This window comes from Zingiber officinale, chromosome 4B (assembly GCF_018446385.1).
Source record: "Zingiber officinale cultivar Zhangliang chromosome 4B, Zo_v1.1, whole genome shotgun sequence".
Taxonomy (NCBI): domain Eukaryota; kingdom Viridiplantae; phylum Streptophyta; class Magnoliopsida; order Zingiberales; family Zingiberaceae; genus Zingiber; species Zingiber officinale.
The window spans coordinates 83,027,727-83,041,409 of record NC_055993.1 but is presented as its reverse complement, the minus strand read 5'-3'; the positions used below and the strand labels follow the sequence as shown (position 1 = coordinate 83,041,409).

Here is a 13,683-nt window from a genome sequence, read left to right as displayed (position 1 = left end):
ACTTCCTGTTCTTGAGCCGTGCCTTAGCACAGTAGCCGAATCCTTGATCGCCTCCGACCAGTGGAAAGGAAGAGGTAAGATGATTAGGTTGATGCATTCATGATCACCAGCTTGATCTCACCTTGAACTGAACTGTAGGGAAAGATTTCAAGCAGGAGTTGTGTGCTGTGGGGAGTTCCTGGTTTCGGCAGCAGCCCATTCAGCATTCCCTTGTTTCAGCAGCAATCAACCTTAATTGGGCAACAACTCTTTAATTCCAGCATCTTCTTGTTCTTGAATAAAGCTGTGGATTGAGGTAAGGTTTAGGGTTTTGAGCTTCGTGTATATTGATTAGGTTTATGTTGGAGATTGGTAGATTGGATTTAGCTTTAGATTTTTAATCTCATGTTATGATTAGGGTTAAGGAACTAACCCTGGTGGACCCACTGATTTTATTTAATTAGGGTTCATTAATTTTGTTGGATGGATTAGTTGGATCCAATTTAGAACTTCTTAAATTGGATTAGAATTTAATTTGGCTAATTGTGGTATGATAGAATTAGCTAAACTAGACCTTATGTTTAATATACAGGACCTTGACGCGAGACGAGTATCTCGGAGTCAGATTTGGACCATTTTATCGGAGGCGGGTACTTTTGACTTTTTGTCTTTGATATGCTTAGTAATGAAATTAACATATTGCATCAATTGTGTTTCTTATCTGTTTCGGTTAATCACTACCCAAATCTTGATATATGTTTGATTGATTGATTTGTTTTGCATCCCATGTATACTTTACCTGTCTATACATGCTTATACGGGTAGTGATATACCATGTTTCACCATGTTCAGGACCTAGGTTTTTATACCTTCTGTGTACCTTTGATTCGATATGATTCGTTGACCTAGGGTGCACTTTTCTATATATATGGATTAGGTCAGGATGTTTATATGGTTATTGCCATGCATCATTTGCATGATTGCATGCTGTGCGATAGTCCGCTCCATTATTGTTGAGCACATCGCCTGTTACATGGATCTGCACACACCACCACTCATGGGTTAGTGGTCGATTCAGGATGAGTGTGTTGCAGCAGGGACTCTGTTAGGCACCGTTGGTCCGCTCATGGGTAGTGTGACACAACGTGTTATCCGGCAGGGATTCCTCCCCGTCTTTGAGTACCGGGAGTTGAGAGCATTGCGCTCCCCCATCTATGATTTGGGGTAGGAGGATAGGTGTACTCCGACAGCATCCCGTCCACTCGGTCACTCATCAGGAGTAGTGACGACAGAGTGCACGGTTGTCACAGCCCTACCCACTCGGCCTCACTATTGTGTGAGATGATTGACTGGCGTCAGGGGTGACCAGGACGCATCATTGGCATCATATGCATGATGCATTTATTGCTTGTGTTTGTGGTTGCTGCATTTATATGCTGCATATTGTTTGGATACCTATGTTTGACATGCATACAGGATCCCTATACCACTCGGACTGTTTGACCTTATACTCAGGACCTGGTTAGTACAGTATTCTCCTGTTTACTTCAGATGCATTTTTATCTTTCTTATCAGGAAACTGTACGCATGATTAGTGCTACGTTTTGTTTCTTTACTTTGCATATCAATTGTACCTGCTGAGTGTTGGACTCACCCCGCCTCCATTGTTGTTATTTTCAGGTTGATGCTGTCAGGAGGGAGTTCCAGTTGCTAGTCCCCTGCAGACCTCCAGCTAGTTGCTATCGTTTGTATTATTTTTGATTCTCACTTGACTATATTTGGATTTGGATGTTGAATACTTAGATATTATATAAGTTGTCTCGTCGATGGATTTGTTTTCGATTTTATACTACTACATGCCTGCCTGGACGGCAGAAGAGGTAAGAAAAAATCGGATTTGGGCTTTACGAGTGTAGTTGAGTAGGGTTGATTTCGAGTCAGAGTATTACTATGTTGTTTATTTTATTAACTGCGTGGTTGTGACAGCCAGAGGCTGAATATTTATATAAACTGCGTGGTGATTGGTTTTATTTACTGTTATTATTCCAGCCGCCTGTGGCTGAGGTATATGGGTTATGTAGAAGTTTCAGATTGTCCGCCGTACAGGGGAGATGCTGTCGAAATTTCTTCGGACAGGGGCTCCTCTGGGGGCGTGATAATTTCAATTAGAGTTGACACTCTCTAGACCCATCTAGGGTGTAGAGAACATACTCCTAAGAACCCAAAACTGATTCGTGCTCCTTGGGTGTTCTAGGTATTCACTAGGGATGACTTCCTTTGATACCTTCCTAATAACATTCCTAGGCTTCTTGAAGCCTTAGTCATACTTGATTTCTCTAAGTCAACTCTAGAGATAATTTCCCTTGTGACATTTTTAGTAACTTTCTTAGACTTCTTAGAAGCCTTAGTCATGTTAGTCTTTTCAAGATAAATTTTAGAGATAACCTCCCTTGTAACCTTGACTTGACTCCTAGACCTAGGGTTAATTCCATAGCTATATGGAACTCTATTGTATAAAGACTCATTCTTCTTAGCTTTAGTTTTGTATCCCAAACCTCTATGGTCATTGAATGACTCTTCCTTATCTATTCCTAGGTTTTGTCCATTTTGCCCCTTAAAGATATTTTTCATTCTTTTTAGAATCTTTTCCAATTTATCAAGTCTTGATCTTAAGACTTGATTTTCCATTATTAAATCCTTGGATGTGAATTTTTCTAAATTTCCTTTGGCATTTCTATTTCTAGGCTTATATCTAAGATCCTTAGAATTATTATCTACATTCCTAACTTTAGGTGAGATCGTTTTAGTATGATATGCTATATATTTTTCTTTAACCCTATCATGCTTCCTATTTTCATAATAAATTGTATTAAAGTGATATATATTTAAACTAGCATACTTTTTTTTTTTTTTTTATCATTTTCAAAGGAATTGCTTTAATAAATGATATCTTATGTTTGCTCTTGAGTGCTCCCCCTTGATTTGAGCTTCCTCCTTTGACTTTGGTTGGTTTTTTCTCTTTTGGACATTGACTCCGATAATATCCTCTTTGATTGCAAGAAACATACATAATATGCTCCTTGCCTTTGCGTACCACGGAATCAACCTCCTTTGGCTTCTCCTTAGCCTTGGGTGCCACTTGACCCTTCTTCTTGGTTAACTTAGGGTACTTATTTTTGTAATGTCCTCTTTCCCCACACTCAAAGCATATAATGTGATTTATATTATTATAATTTAAAATTTTTATACATTCACATGTAGGGATGACATTAAATCCTCCATTTGATTTTGCTTGACTTATGGAGGTGACATTATCTTCCTCTCTATTTGACCCAGAAGTATAAGCCTCTTCTTGCTCCGGTGTCAATAATTGACACTCCCCCTCAATTCTAGAGGTGGAGGCCTCTTCATCTTCATCCTCATGCACATAAAATAAGGAGTACACTCCTTTTCCATTGTCTTTGTGCTCTCTTGAGAATGACTCTTCTTCACTTTCTTCTTCTTCGAATGTTGAACATCTCTCAACCTCTGAATTTCCTTCCTCTTCTTCTTGATTCAATGAGTTGCTCTCTTTGGATTTTTCTTGATTTGATGTAGTGGAGGGTTCTTCGTGAATTCTTGCCAACTTGCTCCAAAGCTCCTTGATATCTTGATAATCCCCAATTTTACATATGATATTGCACAGCAATAAATTGACCAATAATTTGGTCACTTTGTCATTAGTCTCGCTTCTTTGCATTTGCTCCTTGCTCCAATTGATTTCCTTGAGAATTTTACATTCTAAATTCTTTAGAACTTCAAAGTCTTGTATTAGAGCAAACCATTGCGCTATCTCCATCGTGAAGAAGTTTTTGATTCTTGATTTCCAAGAATCGAAGCTTATAGATATGAATGGTGGATGCATCCTTGTGTTGAATCTGAGTCCATCTCGGAAATCCATCTTGAAGTTGAAGTTGAATCTTTTGATGAAGTCTTTGACTTGATAAAATTGGGACTTCAACTTCTTCTTCTTCTTCTAGCTCGTTGCCCTTTCCGGCAATGAGTCAGGTGAAGAGTAGCCTCGCTCTGATACTACTTGTTGGGACACTTTGGAACTAGAAGGTGGGGGGTGAATAGCTCTTCTTGCTCAATTGCTCACTTCGTAGATGTTGTTGCAGCGGATAAACTTGAAGCGACAAACTCCCCAATGCTAACACTAGGATTTATTTGGTATCCACCTCAAGAAGAGGTAACTAATCTAAGGATCCACATTAAGCACGCCATCTACTATCAAAAACATTCATTCTAAAAAATAATCCGGAGGTGGAGAAACCTCTTACAATCACACAAGCAATACAACTCAAAACAAGAAGTAAATTCACAAATACAAATGAAAAACCTTCTTGCTTGATCTCTTGTTGTTTGTGAATGCCTCTTGTAAGTTTGGAAGTGCAGCAACACCTCAGCCCTAAGCTTCCAAGAACTAGCGGAGAAGATGGAGTAAAGAGTTGTTGCGCTTGAGCTCGTCGTCGCCTTTATATCTGAGCTTTAGGGCTTCTATCGATTAGGTTTGCTCCCAATCGATTGCCACATTAGATCCAAGCGATCCCAGCCATCTGAACCTCGCATCCTATGCAATGGTCATATTCCAATCGATTGGGAAGGCTTTGATCAACCGATCGATTCATAGCGCCTTTATGCTCTTGCAGATTTCCCTAGAATTGATTGACTAATCGATTCCGATTGCCTCGCAAAATTATGAGAAAACCTTACTAAATCGATCGGCTGATCGATTGGGAGGCCTTTTGTGCTCACGCGATTTCTTCTCAATCGATCACCTAATCGATTAAGCTCCTTGCATTAAAAGGAGCCTATAAAAGGAGCCATTGTGCTCTTCATTTGTATAACATTTTATGTATTCGAGTTATTTTACTCTGTTCTTCAAAGTCTGAGCTGCCAATGTCCTGTACAAGGCTTCTCCACCTACGACTTGTGTAGGAGAAGGAGTCGAGTAGTTGAGTTTCATTTGCCTTAGATTAGCAACCTCTCCGATTACAAACCAAGTAAATCGTTTATGTCTCGTACTTATTTTATGCATTTTAGTTTCTTTTATTAAAGTGTTTGTCTTAATCAAAATCGTAAGTTTTGAGAAGGGTATACTTGTTCTTTCAGGGCAATTCACCCCTTCTTGTCGATCGCACGGAACCTACAAATGAAAGTTATGTGGCTTGCACATTAGTTGTGCAACAATATGTTGGTTGAAAAGGTTCCTGTAGTATTTGAAGATTGTTGAAGATAGTGAGAGTCCTGTTACAGTGTACTATGACAATCAAGCTGCTATAGCTTTTTCCAAAGATCCCAAATATCACAGCAGAGGCAAGCATATAAAAATTAAATATAATTTTATAAGAAATATTGTTGACAAGAAATAGATAGTTTTTTAGTACATCCCTACACGTAATATGTTTATAGATCCTTTTACTAAGTCATTGACTAAAGAGTCATTTCAAGGATTGGAAAACCTTTATGACTTCGTAAAATATAACACGTTGTCACATTTTGAAGAAAAGTCACGATGAGCATGTTGGCAGGTTGAGATTCGTCCACTCACATGGACAATCATCTCTATTTGTTAAATATAAATAGAGATAAGACCGTTACTTATGAGACAACTTATGTAGCTATAAATAGAGACATACTATAAGTTAAGGTCGCTTTGATAATTGTATCAAGATGAGATCATTTATGTAATGATCATAGTAAATGAACTCACCATTTACTGAATCTGTTTAAGGCCAGATTGGAATTCATATATTGAATTCAAGATTAAACATTAGGTATGTCTAGATCGAAATCTATACAATGTTAAATTTTGAGAAAAAACATACGCTCTTTTTAGTAAAGAGAATAACATTGAGTATATGATTCATACCATATATGCTATGGCGACAATAAGATTAGTAGGAGAATGGATCTATGGTTCTCTACTACGTGAGACCCTTGAGATTACAAGTTAATCTCAATCTTATCCTAAGTGACTATTTAGCTGTCTACTTAAAATTCTAATTAGTGTATGTTACTTTAGCATGTTTCTAATTGGCTATAGTTGATTCGGTCTATGGAGCATAACTAGGAAAGTGACTGATTAGAATGAATAGATTCTAGCTAAAAAGAAAGATTAAATATATTTATATCTTTTGATGTTATTCACTGGCCGACTCATTTCTATTGTGTAGAAATGATTGTGAATATTTGAATATGAAACATGTTATTGACATAATAGTCATTATGAGGGATTAAAAATGTTCATATTGATATAAATAAAAATAATTTAATTAGGGTTTGATTCATTCTATAGAGCAGCTATGTAAGTTGTAACAATCTTCTTAGCATTAATTGCTCAGTGTGCTTGTTATTGCACGAACCATTTTTCCTAAAATATGGAATGAATATTTTTATTTGATCTTTATGACTAATTCATGTTTTTCTCTGATCTTTGTCACTTGATTAAAATATAATTTATGTTTGTGACTAATTAACCTTTATGGATTGACTTGAACGAGTAAGAGATATAGGAGTTACGAAAATAAAAGGATGCCTCTTCCCCTTCATCTTCCTCCTTTATGAACGACCTTTCATCTTCCTCCTTTATGAGCGATATTATTGTCGCTTGCCTTTATATAAAAGACGTCCAAAGAATTAAAAGGTAGAGGTGGTGAGCAAGTAATCAACGAAGAAGAACATACCTTTGTAGGATTTGGTTTGTGAATCCTGAAAAACTTTCTGATTCGTTCGTAATCGTTCTTCCGACGACAAATGAAGATCAAGATCTACTATAGGAGATCACTGTGAGTTTTATAGATTTTGTATTTCTATATTTCATGCTTTGAAATAAAAAAAAAAGAAACAAACAACAACCTGAATTCAGTCCTGCACAATTATCTACATGTTTGGCAATAAGAACAAGTGCTAAGAGAGGGAAACAAGAACAAGTCAAAAAAAACAGAAGTGGCTGCAAGACAAGCTTGCCGCCGGCATTCAGAACAAGCATGAGCATAAACAGCTTTCAATTGGAGCCGGAATACTAATCAAATGACTCTTTCAGGAACAGAGGTTGGCTGGAGAATAGGGTGAGGCATGTTGATATTACCAGCATTTGGTAGTCCCATGCTGCTTCCAGCTGAGGGTTCTGACTGTTGCATTAGTGCAAGGAATATCTCCATCCGAGTCACGTCTCTGTTCGCCTGCACATAATTGTTCAGCCTAGTTTTAGCGATTGGATTTGCGCAAGATTCACAGTAGTCTTTTATTGTTGTATGCGAGGGGACAATCAAGAGTAGTACCTCGACAGCAAACCGTGCCCAGGCATGGTTTTTGTGGGTTTCCATCACCCCTTTCAGTATGGTCAAACCCAATCCTCTGATGAAGTCAGCGATCTCCAGAAAGGAACATCCCTGCTCACATAGCATCTGTGAGGAAATGCAACTTGAGGCTTTCGCTTTATCGATGAGGAATAAACGTGGAGGGATTTGTATAAGCGTAGGGTATTATGGTTTACCTCTACCAGCAATTGACGAGGAGGGTTCAGATCCTCCACCACAATGGGACAGGTGATTGGTTGGGTTCCCACGTCCAATGCCCATGTTGCACCACCATTAAAGTTGTCTTTCAAGAGCAAACCACCTTGATGAGTGCTGATCTGCATGGGAATGATACAAGAATCTGATAAAATGGAAACCACCCTGTACTAATTGATGATTACAGTTAGATTAAATTCAGAACTTGAATTGGGTTGAAAACTACAAAAATTAATGGTTTTAATATAAACAAAACCAAATTTGAATATCTAAAATGTAATTTCAATAAAAATAAAGAAAAAAATGATGGCATAGTGAAGATGGAATAAAATAAAATCTCTGTCAGTAAGAAATTCAATATCTTCAATCTATTGTTCAATAATAAAGAGATATTCTAAGGATCGAGTCCGGAAAATTAATGGATGAATTTCTCTTAAACGTTCCCGATTTACCGGTGGAAAACTTTAAAATAATAATAATAATAATAAAGGTGTATTAGTGAAGATATCATTAAAATAGTAAAGAATGTATAGTCAAAATAGAGATGAGCCGTCCTGTACCTGCTAGGCTAAAAGAAAAATTTTAGAAGAATGATAAGGATGAGAACTGTTTGGAAGCAACACTTAACAAAGTTAATGCATGATAGATTGTAATGCTGAGGTGAATGTGTAGAGTTAGTAGTAAGGAAAACAATAATAATAATAAATATTAACATTTGGGAGCAATTATTACTGCTTCGATAGTTGACAAACCAAGAGAAAAACAGATTCAAACAATAAACATGTTAGATAGTAAGAAGGGTTGAATAATTGGAGTATAAAATACAAGGGGTTGAAGGAGATTAAAGAAAGTATTTGTTAATAAAATAAAAAATGAACTACTGTATTTGAATATTAGTGATGTAGTCTCGTTAAAGTTCAATAGAGTGATTAGATTAGTATAACTAACTCTAATTTGTTGGGATAGGCACCTTAATCATGATAGTGACTGACAGTAATGTGTTGGCTTGAAGTTTTGGCAAAGAACTATGTCACTATTGGCATATCTAAACAAGTAAACACATGGCATATAATAAGCATGCAGTGAAGTCACACCTTGGGTTCTCCAGCAACTTTCAGTTTTTCAGCATGCTTTGTCACACTTTGCAAGAAAAGCATGTGTTTGATAGTCTTTTCCAATAATGCATCAATGCTACACTGCTCCACCACCAACATCAAAAGGCAAAAATAAATTACCAGTGCTCTTACATAGTAACAAGCATAACTTGGAAACTAAGGTTCAGAGTTTCTTGTTACAACAAAGTACCTTTGCACCATTCGGGATTATTTCTCGAAGCTCCTTGATATGGTCTTGGATCATTTGCCGATCTTTTGGCCGTGGTCTAGGGCGCTCTCCAGGTCTAGACCTCTTTCGGTTCAGATTACCTATTTCTGAAACCCTTTTACTAGTTGAATCTGATGCATAATCATTCTTAGCACTGTGACAGCTTCCAACCCATGGGCTGATTTGAGACTTATGAAACCCAGACTCATGATAGTTCTCTCCATTTTTCTCACTGCTGCACGAAGATCTGCCATAACTTATGCGTGAAGGCTCTGTTTTTACCACTAATGGTGCAAAACCAACAAACTCATCTTTCATGTGCTTTGCCAAATGTACTTCACCATGATTGGGAGTTCTAGCACAATTTGCACTATAAGTATCAGTGACTGTACTCTTACACGAAGCATTACTTTCTGATCTCTGTTTGACACCTGGATTGATCTTTGAAATCACTGCATCCAATAATTGATTACTGTTATCTATGGAAAACAACCCAGCATAAGAGATTTGTTCATTCAAAGAATCAAGGATGGGAGGAGCATCTGTTTCTGCTGGGAGACTAGGTAAATCAATAAAGTTACAAGCATTTGTAAAATTCTTATGCACCACATCGGTCAAATTGTCATTTATCCAATATGTCTTCTGGTTAACATCTGACATATGAAACGTATCATCATTTGAAGCAAACAAAGATGATGAAGTTTGACTCGATGTGGGAAGAAGCTTGTATTCTTTCAAATTTTGTGCACACAGTATGCGAGTACGAGTGCCATTTTCCTCATAATCAACATTTTTACCTATTTGATCACTCTGAACAGGTTTCAGGTCGTGTATTGTACATTCTTGAAGAACACTAGGGAGCATATCAAAGTAAGAAACTTGACCACTGGATTCACCAGAATAAAGATGTGAAGCTTGAACTGAATCATCATTTTCTTTTACCTCTGCATTTGATTGAGTATATGCAACTTCATTGCATGAGAAAGGATGCTCCATGGTAACCTCTGATGTCCATGTACTTCGAAGTCTAAGCACATGGCTTCTTTGGTCTAAATTTGGAGGTGCCCCACTTAAAGATAGCTTAGTAGATGAACTTAAATATTTAGTAACTCGAGGTGAATTTGAACTTGAATTAATATTGCCAATGTCAGAAACATTGTTGGCAGCTTCTAAAGGTCTGACACCTGAGGTAAACATGAGTTCTTCTTCCAAGATTTTTATTGTATTAGACAGTAAAACTGAGTTGGAAATAGAATGCTCATTTTGACATCTGGAGTTTGTATCATCTAGTAGTACCTGTTGGATACACTGTATGTCTGGCATATGAAATATGCCATCTGCACTTTGCAAGATAAGCTTGCCTATAGGATATGCCATCTTTACAGCCTTTTTCATTGGCACTAGTTGAGAAGCACAAGGTTGTACTTTCTTATTGAACTGCGACAACGCTAAGGAAACATATTCAGAGAAGGATCTTGGGGCTTGGGGTTTGAGGGAGTCAGGGTTGCACCAATCAGAAGTGACATTTGGCCTGTCATCCACATTAAGACATGCATTTGTAGATCGAGAACCAAAAGTTGACCTGCATGATGTATATGTTTGACATTCTTCTGTCAAAGATTTCTGGGTACCCTCAGATAGAAGATCATTTGAATTATAAGTTATCTTTGTGAACAAACTTCTTATATGATGAATGAATCCCATGTTTTCGGTAACCTGTAATATGGATACACACATCAGAACCCCATAGTATTTTAACGAATTTTATCAATATTTGCAGATTGAAGCAAAAGGGAAAAAAGCACAAGATAAATCAAGTTAGTAATATGAACCATTCCAAAGTAGTATAGTGGGAAAAGCATACCATCTGAGTAGAACCAAATTGTATAACCCCATATGGAAGCACAGGAATAATTATAATGGTCTGCAACACAATCAACACATCATAAATTAAGTTGAGAATAACATAATTAATGTAAAAAAAAAATTATATTTTAGAAGAATATGTGAGTGAGAACAATAAGAAACAGCAAGATGAACAGCCTAACCTGTATGCCTGCGGCAAATTGGCAGTTCAACTCAGCAAGACCCTTAGAGAATAAATAAATCAATTAGGACGCAAACAAGCCATTACAATCAAAAACACTCTATCCTAAATAATTTGACGTGTAGGTGCTTAATCAAAGTTGGATAAAGCAATTGATTGAGGTAATACAGATCCAACATGAATACTTATTCATGAGATGAACATTAACTATCTAAGATATACATTGGTTTGCATGGTGAATACTGCAGTTATGAAGAATCTAGAGAAGAATGCAATTTAGTTTGTGTATATTAAACAAAGGAATCATGTCAAGTAGTGTAGGAGTAATTTGATTCAGATTTAGGACCAGATAGAAGTCATGACAGATTGCTTATGCTATCTTAATCAGTCATTTTCAAGAACTTAAAAAAAGAGCCTAATATATAAACAACAAGATTACCATTCCAACCAAATAACCAGATCTATTCTTGTTGCCTGCTTCCTTAATACAAGAACGCAATGATACAAAAATTGGTTCAAGTGGGGTAGCAAAGATACAAAGTTTTATATACTAATAATGCTGACTAGACAACCAATGTTGAATAAGAATTCCAAACAGAAGACGTGCATAACAATCAGGATATATACCTTACATATTGAACCAAATCTATGCTTATTGATCCATACATATTTTCCAGATGAAGCCACTTGTCCAACTAACCTGAAAAATACAAGTTCTTAAGTAATTGTCCTGATAGGAAGAAATGTATAAATCAATGTGAATATCAAGAAAGACCAGATGCAAATAAACCCACCCATCTCCGACAAAATGGACATGGGATGCCATAATCTTGTCGACCAGAACTTTTATTGGATCATCTGCTTCACAGCCTAGCTCAGAGAAGTAACTATTGATACCCAAATCTTCTTGCTTGGGAAGAGAAATTGAGATTTTGATGTTTGAAACGCTAGGCTTCTGATTATAGTATCCATCTTCCCAGATCAAATGCCTGTGAAATTTCACAACAGTCTTCATAAAAAAAAGAAAATGCGGAAACATTCAATTCGATCAAAAGATCATAAACTTTCCACTCGTTCTGAAATGAGTATAGCTAAAATTAACAAAGCAAAATCCAAGCAAGACCAAATATCAAGACAACAAGTTTCCAGTTTCTCCTACCTAATAAATCTTGTATCTTTTCGTTGCTATATGCCAATGAAAAAGGAAGGAAAATTCAATGTAAACAAGAACTTATTCTGCACATCTATCCAAAAAACATGTCAGATACGGCTCATCATCACGTTAACAATTTAACAGCAGAAACCTTTCTTTATCAGCCAAGCTGTGCACAACCCAATCAACAAGCCCTATCTTCGCCAAAACTTATCCGGCGAAATAGTAGAAGGGGCAGCAACCAAGACATGCTAGCTTACATTCGATTCTGGAAGACATCCAACTTCCAGGAAACAGCGTAGGACCACCCATAGTCAAGGCACAGTTGCCTCAACGCCTCTCTTAGCGGCAACCCCATGAGGATGAAACAAACGAACGCACTCCGGAGCGAACAAAAACGAAGATCCCGACTTCACCGCAGCGGGAGACCAAATCCGAAAAGGATGCAAGAGCTATTTATGGAAACAGAGACGTCGACGCGACGTCGCTTCCGTGACCTGAGCCTGTCTAGCTTCGGCGGCGAGAGCCCCGGCCGGCCTGCATGCTCCGCACCCGACCGCCCCTCTTCCTTCCGTTCCGTGCCGCCTTTTCGTCCTCCTCCTCCTTTACCGCTTGTCGCCGGCCACCCATCGACGAGCTTGAGCACGAGGGAAGCTTCTCGAGCGCCTCCTCGGAGCGCGAAGTGAGCACGTTGCGGTGGAAGAGGCCTTCATAGTGCGAGCCACTCTTTTAAAGCGTCGGCTTCCATCATCATTCCTCCCCTACGAGGGCAAAAATGGAAACCGTTATAAATTTAAGCATTCCTCAAAACTACCTGGACCCCGTCTTCCTATTCGTGGATCTGCGGGTATCACGGAATTCTAATTATAAATGCTTAATCAGAGCCGTAAAAATAATTACCCATTCATTGTCATCATAATAACTAAAATGCCACGCCACCTAGCTATTTGCAGAACCGTAACACGAAGACGTGCTCATTTGATGGGTTCGGCCGATGATCAGCGGTGATCCTCATGCGGACGATCTAGTCACATCCAAAGGGCAGAGGCCCTGCTTGTAGACCCCGACATTTAGTTAAATTACGAGGGGAGCCACTGAGGGAAGAGGGTTAGACAGCAGTGGGCCCACTTAGTAAATTAACATTTTTCAATAAATTTAGTGTTGAATTTAATAAAAATTTATTTATCTGCGTTTAATGTAAATAAGAATAATTAAATAAATAAATTTGAAAGCTTGTTAAATTGAATAGATAAATTTAAATATATATGTATTATTTATTAATATTCATAAATAATATTTTTAAATAATATTTACGAGTCATCTTCATTAATAAAATTCTTATTAATATGTTAAATAAAAAAATAAAAATAAAATAAATAAATAAATTTAAATTATCAAACTTAATAACTAAAAGTTTTAAATAATTAAATAAATTTAAATTTACAATTCGATAATACATAAATGAATCAAGCTCGAATCAAAATGAAATCAAATTTAAATAAAAAATTTGATAATATCTAAATAAATTAAATTCGAGCCAAACTTTAAACAAACTTAAATTTATAAAAATTAAATTAAGTTAAACTTAAATAATTATTTCAAAGATTTAATTTATTTAAATTCAA

At 37.0% G+C, this 13,683-nt stretch overlaps 1 protein-coding gene across 3 annotated transcripts; it reads right to left on the bottom strand.

The window, feature by feature from the left end:
* Window positions 1–6,861: 6,861 nt before the first annotated feature.
* Window positions 6,862–12,803, bottom strand: LOC121975313 (transcription factor LHW-like). Of its 3 annotated transcripts, none has more exons than XM_042526883.1 (10): window positions 12,319–12,803; window positions 11,700–11,894; window positions 11,533–11,605; window positions 10,907–10,948; window positions 10,723–10,782; window positions 8,841–10,574; window positions 8,630–8,731; window positions 7,517–7,657; window positions 7,302–7,412; window positions 6,862–7,202 (listed from the first exon to the last, which is right to left on the bottom strand). In XM_042526883.1, the coding sequence occupies exons 1-10, from the start codon at window positions 12,414–12,416 to the stop codon at window positions 7,047–7,049; spliced, it is 2,712 nt and encodes a 903-aa protein (XP_042382817.1). In that variant the 5' UTR covers window positions 12,417–12,803; the 3' UTR covers window positions 6,862–7,046. The 3 variants fall into 3 exon arrangements, with proteins under 3 accessions (XP_042382817.1, XP_042382816.1, XP_042382819.1); XM_042526882.1 differs by having other exon boundaries at window positions 7,302–7,427; window positions 12,319–12,798; XM_042526885.1 differs by having other exon boundaries at window positions 7,302–7,427; window positions 12,210–12,456.
* Between the last annotated feature and the right edge of the window lie 880 nt (window positions 12,804–13,683).

Excerpts from the sequence above, each read along its gene's own strand:
- LOC121975313 (XM_042526882.1), bottom strand. The coding sequence starts at position 12,416 with ATGGGGTTGCCGCTAAGAGAGGCGTTGAGGCAACTGTGCCTTGACTAT. Across the intron at positions 11,606-11,699 it reads GTCCATTTTGTCGGAGATGG|GTTAGTTGGACAAGTGGCTT; the intron begins GTGGGTTTATTT and ends TGTATTTTTCAG. Across the intron at positions 7,428-7,516 it reads CTCGTCAATTGCTGGTAGAG|ATGCTATGTGAGCAGGGATG; the intron begins GTAAACCATAAT and ends ATTTCCTCACAG.